Below are 21522 nucleotides of genomic sequence, written 5' to 3' on the forward strand. Positions count from 1 at the left end.
TTCTTTGCTTATAGTAAGCAGATTTTAGATGCTAATAATATCTACAAAGTAACTTTCTCAGCAACACTTAAATGAGTGTTTGATTGACTAGCTTAATTTACTTGATCCTATATAGTAACTCTTTAATATAAACACCCAATAAGTTTTCTTATAAAATATATACTTATGTATTCAAACAAAAGAATTTTGAAGTAATGTGTAAAATACAGAAAAGAATATAAAATGTATGTATAGTTTAATAAATAATGGGAACCATTTGAAAATGACCATTGAGATAGGGTCCCATTAACTAGCTTTGATCTTACCATTTCCACCTCCCAGATAGCAGAGATTATAGACTTCCACTACTGTGCTTGTCCCTGATTAATGTGTGTGTGTGTGTGTGTGTGTGTGTGTGTTTTGGAGTGGCTTGAGTTGATTTGTTTTGCCTCCCATTTTTTTGAGTAACATGCTATTTTGTACATGATTGAATACAGATACATTTCTAAAAATAAGTTGTATACTATATAATTTTAATATAGTGATATATATTTGTATTTTAGGCTTTTCAGAATTTGTTAAGATTTCTGGGTCATCAGTCTTTTGGGAAACTGATGGATATTAAGTTAGAATCTCTGGATCTGACCATATTTTTGATGTATCTCTGGACCTCAACATTCTTCATGTTTAATACAAATATCTACTTCATGTATCTTTTATGAAGATAAGCTGAAAAGTGCTATATAAACTATAAACTACAAAAATGGAAAATTTTAATGTTAACAAATGTAGGCAAAATATTTAAACATGGTGAAAAGGAACCAGTGGGATCTGTCTAAATACCTCTAGTTTATAGAAAATTAAAATGCTAGGTTATGAATGAGTAGTGAGTATTCAGCACTGACTCTGAAATCCATTTTTCCCAAATCATTGACTTCTATTTGCCTTCAAGGGAAATAGTAGGTAATTGAAAATACTTTGACTTCTTTGATTTTCTGTTACTCCAAGAGTTTAGTAGAGAAGGACATTGGACTAGTGAAAAAAAGGAATTTTAAGACTTTGGTTTCTTAAGTTACCAATAATTAAAACTGTTGTCAAAGAAGTTATTGAATATTTTCCTACACAAAGAGAGCCTTATTATAGTTTTCAGGGATTAAAATTCAAATAATACAGCATGAAACAACGCCATGTGTGGTTGCTCCATACTTTGAACTGGAAATCCGGTTGAAAATTTACAAAAACTACTCAGTGTTATTTTTAGTAAAACTTCAATTTATTATTTGCATGGATATTTTCAAATGAATTGTTGAAGGTAGTTCTTTGAAATCCAATTTTTCTATTTTTTATGCTTTCTAAATACACTCTGGATAATTAACATGCCCTTCAGATTCTGAAACATTGATGGTATTATAGAAAAGTTTTGTTATTCAGTATAGTTTTTCCTCCCAGAGATCTTTCTTTTTTACCCCAGCTTCTGCTGTTTGATTTCAATTAAGAATTTCTCATTTACTTTCTTTTGAATCTGTTCTCCTCCTAGGCATTCATTTTTAGATTTAATTTATTTTTAGTTTTTATTATTATAAAGGTGATGTACCAAGAGGTCATAGTTACCGAAGTCAGGTAAAGAGTACATTTCTTTCTAGGAATTTTGGTGCATGTAAAAAGAATGATGTCTAAGGTCATATAGGCACCAACTGGCTCATGCCTGTTATCCTAGCTACTCAGGAGGATGAGATCTGAGGACTGTGGTTCAAACCCAGCCTAAAACATGACATAAAAGGTCATGAGTCTCTTGCCTTCAGTTAACTACCCATAACAAGATGGAAGTGGAGCTGCAGCTCAAGTGGTAGTGGGCTGTTAGCCTTGAGCAAAAAAGCCCAGGGGCAGTGCTTAGGCCCCAGTTCAAACTTCAGGACAGGCACACACAAAAAGATTCTGAGTTAATTTTAAACCTCAGGCATTCTTGTCTATGTAGCTTTGTGGAAAATATTAGTGGCATGTTTTAAATTTTTAGTTTTACTTATTTTATATGTATTTAAATAAGTGAACATCAAATGCTAGAGTTGTCAATATTTTGGAAAAAAATTTCTATGGAATGAAGCTTTAGTTTTACTTATTTTACATGTATTTAAATAAGTGAACATCAAATGCTAGAGTTGTCAATATTTTGGAAAAAATTTTCTATGGAATGAAGCTATGTACTGTTTAAGTTCTATGAAATTTAATAAGCATTTACATAAATTATATTACTCACCAAAAGTTGAGGGACAGATTTAATTGTAGACTTGTCTTTTTCATTTTAGATAACATTTTCCTAAAAAAAAAAAATGCAAAACTCACTATGTCTTCATCGCCAAGGCACTTGTGCCTAATAGAGAGGAGTTCATCTTTTATATTGTCAATGTTTGTTTTTAAGTTTACTTTTTTAGGTACTTTACAGTTGAACACATTTTACTAGAACAACTTATTTACTTATATATTTTCATTGTTGCCCTTTACCTATCTGGTTGAATATTTTATGTGTTAATCTTGTAATTGGATAATTTAAAATTTACAGATGTTGAGAGATGTGATGAAGATTGTATTGTTAATAATGAAGTTGAAATTTGAGATCAGGTCTAACTCCAGAGTTGGTGGTATTTCTTGAGAAATTCTGCTTATTCCTTAGATTAGTTAGTGAGGATGTAGGTTGGGAGGTAAAACGTTATTTGCAAGTATAGTCTTCATGCATAGATGGAGAATAGGAAACATCTATAGGAAGATATGGAGGGCTTTATAGAGGGAGTAAATTACTGACAGAAGATTCCTAGTGACCAGACTATAACTTGTGTTTTAAGCTGAGGATTGGGCTTTATACTTTGGACCACTAGAAGGTTCAGAAGAATTTCAGAGGCAGAAATGATGTGATTGGATTCATATCTAAAGAGAGTAAACTGTATCTGTAGTACCGTGGCGCTGGTGATAGAGAAACCATTGTTTTGGGATAAGCAGTGGAGGTTGTCTCTTAGGGAAATGGCAGCAGAATGGAGAGAGGGATCTAGATTTCCTTTTTTTTGTTGTTGTTTCTCCTTCCTGTCAGAAGTAGTGAGAGCTATGTTTAAGAGAATGACCTAGCATATTGATCACTTTTAAATTGCTGAAACAGCTTCACCTTTAATTGCTAAGAGTATGGCTCCCCTTAGGATAGAAACCCCATCTTTTAGTGACAAAGCTGTTTCTTTCAGTAGGAGCTAATTTTTTTTTTTGCTATGATTATGGTGATAATAGGAAAGACTTTTCAGTAGACGACCTACACAGCAGTCAGCTAGTATTACTTAAAATGTTCAATAATGTTTTATGAATGACTTCTTTTATCTCATTCTAGATCATTTGAAACCATTTCTTAGAAATTTCTGAATGAGTTCTGCAGGCAGGAAGAATGAGTGATTGTTAGTCTTTTTGACCACACATCCTCTTAGGCCCAGTTCTACCTATTTGATGCCGCCTGAATCTCATTCTCATCTGTTTGTCATGAGTTAAGAGGAAGCTGTTGCATTTGTTCCCATCCGGAATTTGGAAAGTGGAGTTTTCTTGGATCCTTGTTGTTAAACAGGTACAGAAATAAAGGTTTATGATAGTATGAGTTTAGTATCTGATTACTTAAATATTTAATTCATGTCTCTTTTCCTAAAATTATGAAATTCAGAGGAAAGTAGTAGTAAACTTTATGTTGGGTAATGAATAAGGTCTTTTCTTATTTGATGCCATCTCTATTATAGAGGCTGTATACCACAGTGACACTAGTGAGAGTTGTATGAGTTAGTGAAATTTAATCTTCTAAATACTTCTTTCTGTCTCACTTTTAGCACAGCTTTATTTTATGTTCTCTCCCATTGCTTGAGATAATAAACAACTTGTTTCCTTGCTTTTAGTCGGTTATCCTTAAATCCACTTTCTGCAACTGCCTGAATCCAAAACACAAATCTCACAGGGACGCCATCCCACCCAATCTCCATGAGTCTCTTGCTGCTGTTAAATAACCAGAGAAGATCTGCAGACATTTTATTTTAATGAAGTCTGCTAGCTCAATTGTTTGTACACACATAGATAGATAAATATGATTGATTTTGGCAAATATTTAAGTGAATTAACTTTCCTACATGTTTTAAGTGATACTTAGTATTTGTTGAAATACATGATTCAAATTGATGCTAATTGAGAGGGTACAAAATTATTAAAGAGAAAATATGATGCATAACTGTTATTAAATAAGAATATGGGACAAATCTTTTACAGCTATCATTTTAATTAAAAAACCAAACAGCTGAGGTTTGCAGAGAGTGCTAAGAATAATAAAAGGCATTTTCAAATGTTGCATTTGGAGAAAAAACAAGGAAGTCAGCAGGTTATTTCTGATGATGTAATAGTTCGTGATAAAAAGAATGTCAAACTACACCGCCCAGTTGATTTTCTCTTTTGTTAGGAGAGTAAATATTTAACTGAAAAATGGTAGACTATCATTGAGAGATAATTATATAAGAATTGAGCTAAGTCTTCTCAGTGACCAGGAATTTTTTTCATTCTATGGTCTAAAATCAAGTTTAATATCCCTGTGATCCTTATTTGTGAGCAATCTTACTCTTGTAGAATAGGAGTGGTATGTGAATACTGACAGTTTGTAATAAAAATAATTTTTAAAGCATAATTGACATGCAGTAAGTGGTTCTTGGTTAAAGCACATATTTGATATCTTAGTAGATTTATATACTATAGTCAAATAATGCATACAATCACGATTGTATTGTTTCCTCCTGCCCTTTGTAGGGGGAGGAAAGGCATAATCAGCCTAGAGAATTGTTGTATTGTCTTGGAAATGAAGAAAATGATCAGTTCTGTCAAGTGATTACTTGTGGGCAAAGTAACTTGAAGCGTCAGATAGATGATTATTTGATTTAGTAATATAGAAGTTATAGATTTTTTTCCTCACCTTAAAAGAGAAAAAGAGAAGAGAAACTGAAGATAGTCATTAGGAATGTTTTCAAGCCTGAAAACATTTAAGCCTATTTTCTGCAAGATGAAAAAAGAAACAGAACAGTAATGAAATGGTGTCTTTTTTAGTCTTACATTTTTTTTGTAATAATGGAGGAAAACCAGTATGCCTACAGACGAATGGCAGTCATTCATTTGTAGAATAATTTTAAGTATAAATTCCTAAAATGAGGTGTTAAATGGTATGAAATGTAGGCAAGAGACACAATATGAAGATACAGACTCCAGAGAGGTGGTTCTGTAATCCATAGGGCCTTATGAAGTTCTCTTTGGATAGGTTCATTAATTTTGTTTTCTTCCATTGAAGTATAGCTAGCAGTCCTTGTCTGAGTAAGGTTGAGGAGGAGGCAAGTTAAGGTTTAGGATCAAGAAGGTGTGAAATAGAGTGGAAGTGTAAATAGACCAGGGATTTAAGAATATGCTCCCTTGGCAGCTTTAATTGAGTTCTATGGTTATTAATTTAAAGCATGATCAGATGCATGGTGTCCGTGCAGAGTGGATGGAGAATTCAGTTTAACCAGGGTTGCGGCTTTGCTAACCATGTGTGATAAAATGAGAGAAAGGCAAGGAAATTGAGAGTGTTTGTAGGGGAGTGATTATGAGTGGAGAAGAGAGGGAAGACATCAAAAGACAAGAACAGTAATCTATGCCACCAGTCATGGTGCTCTGAAAAGAGTAGTCTGGAGGATGTATTGAAGGTAGATCTTACAGATTTCTTGATGTTGGACAGAATGAGAAGAGGAATGATTGCAGTTTTGGCATGCACATTTGTAAGAATGGAGTTGCTTGTTGCCAACTCAAATGCCTAGTACGTTGTCACATCCTGTAGTTTGGTTATTTTTGCTGATTGTTCCATAGAGGGGAACCAATGAAATTTTCTAGTACAATTAAGCCAGCCAAATATAAATACAGATCACCTCATTGCATGACCACCTATTAAATGTTTACCTTGCATCATTTAGTCAGTAAATACACACTATCTCTGTGTGTTTCTTATGATAGTATACACGATTGAAACATAGGACTGAGCAAATTATACAAGTCAATTTGTATTGGTTTTAGTTTTTACTTAGAAAACAGTATTTTGGAAAATGTTTGAGAAAAGGATATTGTTACCTTAAGTTATGTTGTCTTTATATTTAACAACTTAAGTTACTGCTTAAGTTAAATCTAATGTGCTCACACACATATACACATTTGGCAATTTCATATCTTTAGTACTTTTTATTCTGAAACAAATTGTTAGTTATTTTTTAGATGACAATAAAAATGGTATATTCCAAAAAGTACAAATCTTAAGTTTGAAAGCTGATGTATTTTATAGTTCATAGGCTACATGAACATCTGTACTAGAAATGGATTTTTGGGGTGATTTTTTGATAATCTGCAGATTTATTACTCGAGCAGTTTCCAAAGCTTAATTCCACCCTAAATGGAAGAAATTAAGCTATTATGAATATGAAGAAAATGTTACTCTTCTTTGGGTAATTCTTTTGGGTAAAAAATTAACATTATGAGTTTTTTAGACAGTTGCTGAATTTTTGGAGTAATGTGTGTTTCTTCTAAGGAGAAATCTTTAGTTAGGAAGGAAAGAATTAATTTGTATTCATGTATTTCGATATGGATGGAATCATTTTATAACATTCAGTATTATCTTCTGTAAAACCTAATGTCTAGAAAGAGAACCCATTCCTAAATCATTACTAGGAAAGATTGAGTTGAAGTAAACAGTTGCATAGGAAAGAGAGATTTTAATTGGCATTTTAGGTAAAACAAGGTTTTCTGTGTATTAAGAATATTCAAGCATCCTTGGTACCAAAGTCTTTTCATCTACCTATTTTACAGCAAATAAAGATCTTATCATTTCTAATATTTATGAATATTTGAAAAATAGAAATAATATATAAAACGTTTAATAAAATAATTATAATAAAATAATTTATAAAACATTTCTGAAAATTACAGCTGTCTTATAGCACATATAAAACATGAAAATGCTAGCAGTGTCAGTTGTGTTATAAACTATTAAACAGATACCTTTCCTGATTCAGCTGTTTGTGAAGGCTTCTTGCAGTGCTCAGAGTCATGACATCTCCAATTTCCCTGCTGCTTTTGGGTATCTTAAACAGGCTATAAAAAAATTGAAGGGAGATAGTTTCTTCAAAATTAAGAAACATCATTATATTTCTGCTTTAGTGTTTTTAATTATCAGTAAGTTAAAAAACTTTACATATGGGTTTAGAGCTTGGTATTTTGAAAGCTGAATTTACAAGCTAGTATTTTAATTTTATTTGTAATATAATAGGGGTTTTGTGAGATTTTTTTTCTTTTACCAAATGAACATCTTTTCTGCTTTTGAGTTTTAATGACTAAAAGGGTTGACTGGCAGTTTGTTGATACCCATTCTTGAGCTCAGGAGCTTGTAATTACTTGAGGTATACTTCATCACAGCTGAGCCATGCCTCCAGTCCAGCATTTTGCAAGTTAATTTGAGTGGAAGTCTTATGGTCTTTTCTGTACAGTGCTGATATCCAATGATCAGCCTCTTGAATAGCTAGGATTACAGATGTGAGCCATGAACTTTACATGCTTAGCTGGTTTTATATACACTGTGTAAGCAGTTCTCAACTTAGATATTTGATTTACAAATATCACTAAACATCTGTTCTCTGGTTGTGGCCTTGTATTCGTGCTGTTGTACATAAGTAACTCCTCTTCCTTTATGATGGTAGTATAGGTTTTCTTATGTGGAACAGTTGGGCAAAGGGAATTCCATGTTTTTGTTGCTGTGACCAAGTTTTTGGGGGTAAGTGTACTCTGCTGATTGGAAATGTGGATTTGTTTTCTTTAAAGACTGCAAATTTCATATAATAGTTGCTTGCACAATTAATAAGCACATAGCAAAACATCTAAATGAGAATTTTCTTTTTAAAAATAATACTTTTAGGAGGATTTATACTTCTATTTAGTAATAATTTTAGTGATCCTGCCCTTAGGTTCCTGTTTTGGAATTTGCATTCAAAATATTCTTTTTAAGTATTTTTTACACCTAGTAGATCTTTTTCTTTTGACAGGCTGTGTGTGGGATGTAGGAAAGGAAAAGATGAGGTTCTTTGGTTTGGGACAGTTAACCAGCTGTTTGACTTAGGGTAAATTACCTATGAGAACTGTGGTTTACTCATCAAGAGAAGAAATATGACACTGACATGACAGAGTTAGTGTAAGTACTTGAATTAAATAATCAAGTCAAGTACTCAATGTTTTTTATAATAGTCACTCAGTAAGTGCTGCTTTCATTCATTGTTTTTGCTGTTTGTATTTTAGGGAATGTTTAGTTTTGTCAGAAAGTAGTTAAATCTGTTATTTTTTTATAATTACATAGTAATACAATAGAAAGATTAGACAGATTACATTATGAAATATATTATGAAATTCCCACTGTGACATTTATTAGCTAGTTATTGTAGGCACTTCACCTCTCTAGATAATCTAGCAACAGTTACCTTTATATTTTGTGCCTGTCCTTGGGTTTAAATTCAGGACCTGGGTGCTGTCCCTGAGCTTATTTTTCTCAGGGCTATTGCTTTACCACTTGAGCCACAGCTCCACTTGGGTCTTCTTCTTCTTCTTTTTTTTTTTTTTTTGGTGCTTAGTTGGAGATAAGAGTCTCAAGGACTTTCCTGACTGGGCTGGCATTGAACTGTGAGCCTCAGATCTCAGCTTCCTGAGTAACTAGAATCATGGGTGTGAACCATTGGTGCCCAGCTACCTCAGCTATCTTTTAAGGGTTAGTTTTGAGTTCCAGATATATTACACAAACTGCTTGGTGATCTATCTATTTATCTATCTATCATCTATCCATCTATCTATCTCACTTAATTCTGACATCAGTCTGGCAAGATTGCTGTTATTTCCATTCTGTAGATGAAGAACTTAATGCAAGGAGGCTAAATAATTTTCTAAAGTTATATGTAGTATGTGGCAGTGTGAAATGAAGTGAATACTCTTTTGGTTCCCTTGTATTATTCATCTATAATACTGTGATTCTGATTTTATTTTAATGATAATAAATTCTGAACTGCTGAAAATAAAGCAACAAATGCTCTTGTGGTACTGGGGACTGAACCCTAGGCCTTGTGCCTGCTAGACATGTGTTCTGCCACTGAATTACATCCCCAGCCTAGTGGATTGTTCTTGGATCTTAACAACATATTGTTTGGAATTAATAACAATCTTTTAAAAAGTTCATTTTATTTTTTTGCTTATGTGCTACCAAGGAATTGAACCTAGTAATTAGGATTTTAGGCATGAGCCTTTGGCATACAACTAAAACATTTTTTATTAGCATTCTAGGAAGCCAGGAGTCAATAAATAAATATGTGAATGAACCTGTATGCTTTTTTTCCCACATTAGTCAAAAATACTTTCCCACATAATAGATGATACAATATATTTTTGCTTTCTAGGAGCTTATGGTATAAAAGAAAATAGAAAAAATACAGGTATCAGTGCATATAGAAATAAATATAGTTGTTTAAAGACTCCTACTCTTATTTATGTGCAGTGAAGGAACATATTGGTTAATTATGAATTGAAGTGTGGATATTTTTTGGGTAGAAGAATTTGCTAGGCAATGAGAAGTTTCATATTAATTTAGTTTTGAGATGGGAATTACTTATGGCTCTTACAGAAAAGATTAGCAGGAACTTAAGCTGCTTTGTAGTATGGTGGTAGGTGGGGAATAAATGGGAGTAAAGTAGCTTAGAAGTAGCAAATTTTAAAATATTTTTAGAAAATGAGAAGGTTGAACCTAAGGAATTGATATGTTATATGATACTTTAGTTCAAACACGTGGAATATACAGATGAAAGGAGCAGTTTTTCAGTGGAGTTTTTAAATAGCAGTCAGGGGCAACTTCTTTCCAGGTAAACTAACAGGGATTTTCTACGATTAGTGATTATAGAGGTTTGCATCTCCAAGTGTTATTCATCAACCAGAAGTTTTCAGAAAGAGTCATAATACTTATGTCATAGTTTGATATATTTACATTTGTTTTTCAGCCCTCCATTAGAAAGTGTATCTTGTTTAACTGTTGAACTTTTCAAATGTCTGAGTAGGTATTAGACATTCTAGAACCTTCTGCCTGCATTTATATGCCAGTTTAGTATAGTATTATATGTACAAATCCAATGCCAACTTCTCTTTCTCATTTGATGTTCTGGCATGTGAAATGCTCTCAGCAAATTCTAGCATATTTTGAAGACCTGTTATGTACTTGAGAAAAATATGCCATACTAATTATTACTAATTATATTTGTGTTTTTGAGAATGACTGAAAATCCTATGTACAGGATGTTTTCATATGCTAAATCCTAGCAGCATTAAAGAATATTGGGAATATAAGATAGACTCTGTAGAGAGGTCATTAGACGAGAAAGAAGGCATTGTTCGTTTTCCTTTCTAGTTTTAGAATATTGAAAAAAAATGACACCAGTAGATTATCCCTGAAGATATTAGAGAAAGTTTTTCCTAAAAGTACTGAAGTTGGAACATTTGATTCATGCTTGAACTCTTAGAAAAAACAATAAATACAAATAAAAACAACACTTAAATTTTTTTTCAGTTGTGGTAATTAAGAATATCCTAATCATGAGATTCATAAATAGTTGCCAAGATGGTAAGCCAAGATCTTGGCACCATCTGATGCTGTTCATTGTTAGTGGGCTACATTAATTGGTTTATGATTAAGTCACCTGGCTCACTTCTTAGTTCTTTTCTGCATTTAAATTCACTGACTAAAATGGTAAGATAGAAGGAAAATTAGCTCTAAACACTGCATTTCCATTTCTATAGATTCATTTTTTCCCTTTAGAGCTTTTATTTTCTTAGGTTTCTAAACTATATTCCTTATATCTGTCAGTTGACTAGGATGACAAAATAGAAAATATGGCATATTTATCTTCCAGATATAATAAAATCATTTAATGCATTTTGTAACTGTTTTTGGTCTAACTCAGCTAAATTGAAGAGAAATGTAGCTTTGTTTTATCTAGACAACTTTTAGGTCTAAATGTCAGCCATATGTCATTCAGTTGTCTCTTCAGTGTGACCTTTATTCCTCACTCCCCCCCCCCCTTTGTGTAATTTGTACTCTATAATTTTCTATTTGGACTGATGTGATAAACATTTTTTGGTAGCAAACTTGTCTCCTCATTAAAACAAAACACAGCTCCTATTCCAGAAGAGATACTGATGACAAGTAACTATATGAAAAAACATTCCACAACATAATTTATCAGAGAAAAGAACATTAAAATGATAAAACATATACACCTGCTAGTATGTCCTTCCAGAGCAACAACAATAGATACCCATGAGCTGTGGAGCAAGAGGAATTCCCATTCATTGCCAGTAGGAACTCATACTAGTACAGCCACCTTGGAAGTCAACTTGGTAGTTTCTTGAGAATTAGTTACAGTCTGCCATACAGTCTAACAATTGCATTTCTGGGTGTTTATCCCAAAGTCAGGAAACCATAACCATGCAAATACTTGGATATTGATGTTTTGTATCAACTTTATTGTAAGTGCAGAATTTGGAAGCACGGAGTGGATAGAAACAAACCGAGGCATATCCAGACTCTGCACTATTACTTAGTGCTAAAAAGGAAATGAGCTATCAAGTCGTGGTAGCCATGTGGTGGAATCTTAATGGGCATTTTACTAATTGAAAGAAGCCAAAATGAAAAAAACTACACACAGATGATTCAAATTATATGACATCCTGGAAAAGGCTAGTTGAGATAGTAAAAAGATGAGCAGTTGCCAGGGTGAGGGGAATGAGGACCAAGCAGGTTAAGCACAGGAGATTTGGGGTACAGTGATGCTATCATAATAGCTGTATGCTATCATAATAGCTACATGTTACATTTACTGAAACCCATAAAATATGCAATACCACAAATGAACTTTAGTGTAAATTATTGACTTGGCTTGTAACAATGTGACAATGTAATATAATGTGATATTAATAGCATCATTTATAATGAAGTCCATTAAAAAGTAAAATTGAGCTCTAGCCTTGAGCATGAAAGCTTAGGGACAGTGCCTAGGCCCTGAGTTCAAGCCCCCAGCAAAAAAACAAAAAAGTAAAAGTAAAATTTGGGCCACAAAAGAATAAGGAGCTTATGTCTTTCTAGAAAAAGATGTTTAAGAAAACAGAATTACAAGCATTATCTCTATTTAAAAATATTGGTATAGTATAATTTGCATAAGCTGAAATGCATACTGAAACAAAACAAAAATATGGATTACTACTCTTAGTCCTTATAGCTATATTGCTATAGTCTTATTACTATGCAGAGGTCCAGTTAATCACCCTACAAAGATGAGTCACTGTGTTAAAGCACAAATAGGAGATACAGTCTATATATTATGTAGTACAGATAAATACAATTACGTGTTTTTTCTCACTAAAATGTGATTATGAGAAAAAATTTGTGCTGTATAAAATATAAGCTAATTCCTTAATATTTTTTCCTGTGACATTTTCCCTCATGGCACTCTTCCTTTTTCTTTTGCTCTGTTTCCATCTGGGGATAGAATGGAGGGTTAGGTACATGCTAAGCAGGTACTCTACCGTGATCTACAGTCTTAGTTGGAAGTATTGTCTTACTTAAAAACCATCAGTGGCTTTTTTTAGAATCTTTTCACTGATGTCTGTCGTGTTTCACTGACAGCCCCAGGCTGTCTACAGATTTATACCCTATTGCTACTCCACCAACACTTACTAGTGTTTTCTTCTGTCCCTCAGGAGGTACTGTGGGCTAGTGGGAGAACAGTTCTTGGTTGAGTACCTCTTGCCTGTGCATTGTAGTTAATGTTCCTGCCCCTCTCCCATCCAGTACCTACCAGTAGTAGTTGGGAGGGCTTGAAAAGAAGAGGAAGAAGAGAGCAGACCTAAGTTCTTCCAATTGAAAATGCCTTTGCTCGACAAATTGTGTTATTTGTGGGTTCCACTTGAATTTGTTTTCGTTGTTCTTTTTTTCTGTATACACTTACTAAAGTCTAGTTCTTTTTCATCAGGCCAATTGCTTTCATGTAAGAGTCAGGCACATCATTTATTAGTTACCCCATTGTAATAATGTACACATATATAAAACATAATATGTAGTGGCAGTGATGGTGATATAACTATGTTGGAAAGAGGAGCAATCAAATTAAAACCTATGATCTCATGCTTGACTTACAGTTTGGAAATTAATAAGGAAACAAAGAAATAGATAGTGTAGTATTCTGGTAGAGTGCTATGAAGAAAAATCAAGTAGAGAGTAAAGGAGAAGGTTAGTTTAGGAGGAACAGAGTTAGAATGAAAGGTGTTTGTTTAACATGGATGTATTTAAGGAAAAAGAGCTTTGCAGACAGAGGAAACTACAAGTAGGATTATTTATTTTTAGTCAGTTGTGTTCATACATTATATTTTTTTCATTTTGATGTTTCAAGCTTCTTAGGCTGAAGTTTAATTTTATTGCATTTTTCTTCCTTTTAAAATGCCTTATTTTACTGTAGCTTGCGTTTTGGTGTGGCAAGTTAGTAATTGTTGTTTGTTTTATTTTAGATCCCTGCATGTCACTGAATCCACCATGCTTCACAGAAGAAGATAGATTTAGTCTGGAAGCTCTTCAGACGATCCATAAACAAATGGATGATGACAAAGATGGTGGAATTGAAGTAGATGAGAGTGATGAAGTAGGTGGAAAGCTTTTTCCCTGTGTTTTCTTACAAGAGACTCACTGGGTTGCTAGTCTTGTTTTCCTTTTGCTTCTCATGACTCAGCTTACAAGCCTTTAGTATCTTTAGCTTTTTTCTTTCCTTTTCCTTTTCTTTTTGGGTGATTATGGGGTTTAACTTAGGGCCTCACGACTTCTACTAGGACTCTGAACCATTTTTAGCATTAGTTTTTCTTAGATAAGGTTTTGTGTTTTTGCCTGTGGCTGGCCTCAATGTGTATGCCTCCCTTGTCTCTGGGGTTAAAGAAATGATCCACTATACTTGCTTGTTTGTGGAGAGAAAGTCTTGATAACTTTTTTTATTTTCTGGCATAGAACTCTGATTTAGTGTCTACTCACTGAGAAGCTGGGATTACAGAACTGGGATTACAGATGTACACTGCCATGCCCAGCCCTTTTTCTTTCCTTTCTTCTCTTTTTATGCTTTAATTTTACCCTCAATATTTAAATGGCTTTCTTTTTTTTTAAATGTCTATTTATATACAGGGCTTGTCAGTTTTTTTTCTTGTTTCTTTTTTAAGACTGGTGTCTTGATATATTATCTAGTTTGTTCTCAAACTCTTGAGTTCAAGAGATCTTCCTACCTTAGTCTGCTGAATAGCTTTGTAGGATACTACCATGTCTGGCTCTTCCCAGGTATAAAAATACCTTCAGTGTCATACAGATTTCTTTTTTTTAATTTTCTCTTTTTGTTGGTCATGGGGCTTGAACTCTGGGCCTTGGCACTGTCTGTCAGCTCTTCAGCTCAAGGCAAGCACTCTACCACTTGAGCTCTACAGTGCTACTTCCAGTTTTCTGGTGGTTTATTGGAGATAAGTCTCATGGACTTTCCTGCCCTGTCTGTCTCTGAACTGTGATCTGAGGATCTCAGCTTTCTGAGTAGCTAGGATTCCAGGCGTGAGCCCCTGGCACCCAGTACTCTGGGATTTCTTAAACACATATCCTGTTCTGACTGTGTCAGTTATGTACTGTTGCTTTACAGACAACCCATAATATAACATAATGACAACAGTTTATTGTTTCTCTAATTCTGTGAATTGGCTGTGTTCAGCTGGACAGTTTTTCTGTTCATGTAGAAATGGGCTGAGGTCATTAATGGCAATCAATATTCATTTGTGAGGGCTGGGACTGTATAACCTAAGATATCCTTCTAACCAGCATGATATCTCCTTCTCTGCCTCTCATCATTCAGGAGCCTGGCTTGAGCTTTATTATAGCCTGACAGCTGGCTTCCAAGTACTGGTATTACAAGAAGATGAGTTCCTATGCGCTAGTGCTTACAAGACTTCTGCTTGCCAATGCTCGCTAATATCAGATTGGTGAAAAGTGAGGCAATTGGCTAAGCTCAGAATCTGTGAGAGAGGATTGTACATGACAGAGACAACTGGGAGAGACACTTTACTGATTTACTAATTTACTATACCTGCTGTCTTTAGTTCTTTTTTCTTTGTTGGTCATGGAGCTTGAACTGTGGGCCTGGGCGCTATTCCTAAGCTCTTTAGCTCAAGGCTAATGCTCTACCACTTGAGCCACAGTGCCACTTCCAGTTTTGTGAGTGGTTTATTGGAGATAAGAGTCTCTTGGACTTTCCCACCTGGGCTGGCTTTGAACCGTGATCCTCAGATCTCAGCCTCCTGAGTAGCTAGGATTACAGATGTGAGCCAACACCCGGCCTGTCTTTAGTTCTTAAATATTCCTATCATTTTCTTCCAAAGTTCTTAGTTTCTTCAAAGAAGTTGTTTTCTTTATTTGTTCGTGGTCTCATTTTAATCAATTAGAACTTTTAAGAAAAGGCCTTCCTTTTTAACTTCTTTGTTGTGTTTGTCAGTTGACATGCTTCATGTATAGTAAATTACATTATCTCCTGTATTATATAATGTGATATGGCAGTGATATCCTCTAATAACATTGTTTCCTAACAATGTTATTACAATAAATAATAAATTGTTGTCAAACAATAATATATATATATATATATATATTTTTTTTTTGGTTGGTCATGTGGCGTGATCTCTTAGCCTGGGCGCTGTCCCTGTGCTCTTCAGCTCAAGGCGAGCGGTCTGTCACTTGCGCCACAATGCCACTTCTGGTTTTCTGGTGGTTAATTGGAGATAAGAGTCTCACGGACTTTCCTGCCCAGGCTGGCTTTGAACCATAATCCTCAGATCTCAGCCTCTTGAGTAGCTAGGATTACAGGTGTAATCTGGGCACCACCAGCACCCAGCAACAATAATATTCCTTAAAGATAAATTCTTGATCTCCTGTACAAAGTATTTGTTTTGGGAATGCCTGTCTGGTTTCAGGTTACTCCTGATTCTTGTATCTCTAAGCCAGTTTGTATGATGTACATGTATTACTTTCTTCCTGATACTTATTTTTTTTATTATGTTTAAGTAATTATCCAAGAGTTGGCCATTTAACAAAGCAGTTTATGTATACAGTGCACCTTGATCAGTGTCACCCTTGATATTTTTGAAGACTCTTCCTGTTGCTTTAAATTTAGTATGGGGGGCTGGGAAGGTGGCTCAGTGGTAGAGTGCTTGCCTTGCATGCATGAGGCCCTGGGTTCGATTCCTCAGCACCCCATAAGCAAAAAGAAAAAAAGCCGGAAGTGGCACTGTGGCTCAAGTGGTAGAGTGCTAGCCTTGAGCTGAAGAGCTGAGGGACAGCGTCCAGGCCCAGAGTTCAGGCCCCACGACCGGACCCCGCTCCCCCCGCAAAAAAATAAATTTAGTATGGTTAAAGCTCTTTCATTTTAGATTTCTTACTGTTCAATATCACTTCTGCACCTATGTCTCCTCAATTCTTCTAAATTAGGAGTGAACAGACTTTCTCTATAAAGGGGTGAACAGATTGAAATGTGTCTTTCAAAGACATATGTTTTGGAAACATAATCCCCAGTACCATAAGATGTGACTCTTGGAAGTAGGGTTGATGCCTGTGCTAGAGAAATGCTCAGAGATCTATGCTGGCAATGTAGCCATGTCTAATTTGTGCCTTTATAACAGAATTTTACAGACTGGGTAATTTATAATGGACACCTTACAGTTTTGGAGGCTAGGATGTTCAGTACCAAGGTACCAGTAAGTTTGATGATTCTGGTCCCATAATGGCTCCCTGAATGCTGTGTCTTTTGAGAGGAGGGACACTTTGATTACATGGCAGATAATTCTAAAGGGATAAACTTTGGCCTTTTATAATGACATCCTTTCCACTCATGAAGGTAAGGCCATTGTGGTCTATTATCCCCCAACATCCTATTTTCTTTTTTTTTTGGGGCTCCGGTTGTGGGCCTGAACTCTGGGCCTGGGCGCTGTCCTTCAGCTCTTGAGCTCAAGGCTAGCACTCTACCACTTGAGCCACAGCACCACTTCTGGCTTTTTTCTTTTTTTGCTTATGTAGTGCTGAGGAATCGAACCCAGGACCTCAGGCATGCAAGGCAAGCGCTCTACCACTGAACCACCTTCCCAGCCCCCCAACACCCTATTTTCTAACATGACAACCAAATTTCATGGTAAGTTTTGCAGGGGACAGGCATCCAAACTGTGAAATGCCACTATTACAAAAATATTTAAATCTAGAAGATTTCAGAAATTCACATTTTTGAATAGTAGAAATATCTTTTAAAGAAAAAATTACAATTGTGTATGATCTATAGATGGAGAGAGTATTATGTAAACATTGACAGATATTTAACATAGTAGTTCATAGAATTACAAGTTAATCATTTTTAATTCATTAGATGTTAAATGCATATGTGTGGAGTGTTACCACTGTGAACAAATCCTTGAGTACATCAGAGCCTCTTGTTTTTGCTTGACTTTTTCATTCAAGGCTGGTGCTCTGCCACTTGGACTACAGTTCCACTTGCAGCTTTTTTTTTGTTGATTAATTGCAGATAAGAGTCTGTCAGATTTTTCTGCCTGGGCTAGCATTGAACTTTGATCCTCAGAGTAGTTAGGATGATAGGCATGAACTACTCGTTGGATGTCTGGCTAAATGCTTATTTTTATTATTTTTGAAAATTTTATATTATTGTAAAGATGCTGTACAGAGGGGTTACAGTTACATGAGTAAGGCACATTTCTTGTTGAACATTGTTACCCACTCCATTGTTGTTCTCCCATTATCCCTTTCCTCCATCCACTCCCCCCCTGGAATTTGTAAAGTTCATTTCCAACATAGTATCCTGTGAGTATCATTGTTGCAATGGGTCATCCTTCATACTTCTTTCATCATTTTGTTATTTCCCTTCCCTTCCCTCAAATTAGATAAGTAAAATAAGAAACAACTAGATACAGTACATTGGTGACACCAAAGTTGACATATGAAAAAAAGAGACCTGTTGTTTCCATGTCTTGGAGTTCATTTCAGGTAGCATCAATTTGTGTGGTCATAGTAACTCCTGAGCTATTATGATTCTCTGCAATAAGAAGAAAGAGGCTGAAGTAAATGCTTATTATTTTTAACTGAAGCTTTGTATGTCAAAAATTGTATCAACTCAGGCACCGGTGGCTCATGCTTGTAATCCTAGCTCCTCAGGAAACTGAGATCTTTGCTGCTGGGGCAGCAAAGTTTGTGAGACTATTTCCATTGAGCACCAGAAAACCAGAAGTAGAGATAGAGCATTAGCATTGAGCGCAAAAGCTCAGGGAAAGTGCCCATACCCAGGCTCTGAGTTTAAACCTCGTGAGTGACCAAAAAAAAAAAAATAATTTAGCATTCACTTGTTTCTCAAAGCAAACAGTATAGTACCTAAAAACTTTTTACCCTACCATTTTTTATCATTCAGTCTGTTTTACTTCTACTTTCACAATTCTGTTTCATTATAATGGGTTCTGCTTTTGTTAGACTGTCTAAGTCATAGCATATTAGAGTCCCCATTAGTGCATTATAGTTCAGTTTCATGTTTTTCTAGTGGAGTAGGAACTTAAGCATCACAGTATAATTTTTATAGAACGATGTACTTAAATTGCTAAATATACTCTTAAATACAACCTAGTAAAAAACTGGAAGAGTGGCCAATGTAGTCTAAGATGAGTCTGGAAAGAACTAAACATTTGTGACTTTGTTTAATAGTGGCACTGAGCAAGATGTCTAACTTAGTGCCTTTGGCTGTTTTGGGGTGGGGTTATTATTGAAACGCCTGCTTCAACTGGTGAATCTTTTTTTAAACCCCTTCTCACAAATTCTGTTTACTTTAGAATGCATGTAAATTACACATTTTCATTAAAAATAATTTCTCATTCTTGTGCCATTAATTTCTAATTTGCTTTCATGGCATTTTATATGCAACATTGTTACAGACTGGAAGGGGGCAGAAGAGTAGGAGTGTGAATCAGGATGGTGCATCTGGACTTCTTCATTTCTAGCCTGACTGTACTGCCAGTCCTGCTCTTCTCCCCCTCCTTCCCTGAGCATTTTCAGGATCACAGCATGGCATTGCATTTATGTAATATATTTTTTGAGAGCTTAGCACATTCACATCTTGTCTCATCTTCTAAAAGATGTCTGAAATCGAGTGTCTACAGAACCTGTCCCCATTTCACAGACAAATTAATTGTGTCTTACTGTACCATTAATATTGTTAATCTTATAGAAGTGCTATTATAAATAGGCAACATAATTAATTCATTGTCTAAAGTGGCCTACTTTGGAGAGTTGGTGAAGGTGCTATTAATAATTACAGTAAAACAACATGCCTATCTATCGCAGGCCCAGGAATTACCTTCACTGTGTGGCATATCTTAGTCTGCTTTGTATTGTGCTTAACATTTTGTCTTGCCCTTCGTGAACTTGTTGTTAAATTGATCTAGGCATTATGCCAAGATTTGTATTATTAGTGAGGCTTATATCTATTTCATTATAGTTTATCACTGAGTCTTCTCATACTGTATAGCTTTTTTCCTAGTAACACGGCAGATGCACTCAAACTGTTTTATTTTTCTTTCTTTAATGTTACGTGATTTTTCTTCCCTAAAAATCATATAACTGGAAAATATTTTCTACATTAAAATATACTGATGTTTTCATTGATTTTCATTTTCATTGACTTTAGAATTTTTTTAAACAACTTTTCTTTTTTTTTTTTTTTGGGGGTCCGGTTGTGGGGCCTGAACTCTGGGCCTGGGCGATGTCCTTCAGCTCTTCAGCTCAAGGCTGACGCTCTACCACTTGAGCCACAGTGCCACTTCTGGCTTCTTTCTTTTTTGCTTATGTGGTGCTGAGGAATCAAACCCAGGGCCTCATGGATGCAAGACAAGTACTCTACCACTGAGCCACCTTCCCAGTCCCCTTTTAGCAACTTTTCTAACTTTCCCCAATTTTCTTTGAAAAAATTCCCCTTCAGCTTTATCAAGAGATAATTGGCAAATAAGAATTGTCTGGTAAGTATACAACGTGATAACTTGATTTATGTGTACATTGTGAAATGATTACCAGTCAAACTAATTAATGCATTCATCACTTTACATATCATAAGGTACAAACTTTCAGTTATAATATAATATGTTTTGAGAATCTATTGTACAGTAGTTAGTAATGTGTATATAATACACTTGAAATTTGTTATTTCAAGTGTAATTTGTATTGTAATAATTTGTATTCTTACCACATAAACACACATATACACAATGGTGGGACAGAGGGCTTAGCTCAATTGTAAATTGCTTTCCTAGTGTGCTTGAAACACTGAGTTTAATACCTAGCATCAGCAAAAAAAGGGAAGACAAAAGAAACCCTAAATTTACATATCAGAAGAATTCATAGATTAGTGTAGATACGAATTTATGCATTTATGCATTGTTCATCATGAATTCATCTGAGTTTAGAGTTTAGAACATTGTTTTGTTCTAGAAAGCCATTTGAGTGGTCAGACAGAAAGTACTGTGCTATACCGGGGGGTATAAGGAAAGTTGCTCTTATCCTCACATGTTATCTGACATTATTTTGGCAGTGCTTTTTTGAGAAGGACAGGAGAAGTAGTCCCCTTGTTTCATAGATGAGAAAACAGAGATTAAGTTACCTGTATCACCTGCTGTATGTAAGGACAACTGGGATTCTAGCTGAGCTTTCTCAGCTCTTATATGTGCTCTAACATGTTCCCATATAGTTCTGAATTATTATTTTTGTTTGTACAAGCTAGAAACTGCATGCATTCTTCAACCTCAAAGTACTGATGTCAGCTCATTCTCTAGGACCTTCCACTCTGTTAAGACCTCTGAGTATTGCTGTCAGTTCATACCCTGTTTGTTCCCATTGAATCTCAGGATATTGACTTGCATTTTGAATGTTAGTGCCATGGTGTAATTGTGCCACCACAAGCCCAAATCCACTGGATCAAGCAACCATGGATTATGAGTTGAGTCTTATTAAATGGATAAAGTTTCATAGGTTTGGATGATAGGTAGGACATTCTATGACGTGAGATTAGGAAGAGAAAGTAGAACAAGAATGTAGAGTGCTAATTTATGCAGAGTGAAATCTTTTCTGTCTGGAGTGTTAGTAGTTGAAGATAGAATTGAAAAGTGCTTGGTTGGTGTTGTTCTTGTTTTTATCTGCTTTGATTTCTTAGTAATTCTTGATTTTTTTGCATCATAGTCTATTTTTTTTGTCTTTTGAAAGCTTTCATTTTCTAGAAATTTTGCTCAGGCTCATGGATTTAATTATCATTTCTGTATATGTTCAGTTCTGACTTCTCTCCAGAATTCCATTCTCATTTTTGATCT

At 34.9% G+C, this 21522-nt stretch overlaps 1 protein-coding gene across 1 annotated transcript in view; it reads left to right on the top strand.

Moving 5' to 3' along the window:
* The window catches only part of LOC105980159 (stromal interaction molecule 2-like), a 55793-nt gene that overhangs the window by 21055 nt on the left and 13216 nt on the right, over positions 1 to 21522 (top strand). Inside the window, exon 2 of the mRNA XM_013008900.1 lies at positions 13624 to 13754. Within this exon, the coding sequence (XP_012864354.1) occupies positions 13624 to 13754 (131 nt within the window). The remainder of the gene's footprint in view (positions 1 to 13623; positions 13755 to 21522) is intronic.

Source organism: Dipodomys ordii, unplaced genomic scaffold (assembly GCF_000151885.1).
Source record: "Dipodomys ordii isolate 6190 unplaced genomic scaffold, Dord_2.0 Scaffold8, whole genome shotgun sequence".
Lineage (NCBI taxonomy): Eukaryota > Metazoa > Chordata > Mammalia > Rodentia > Heteromyidae > Dipodomys > Dipodomys ordii.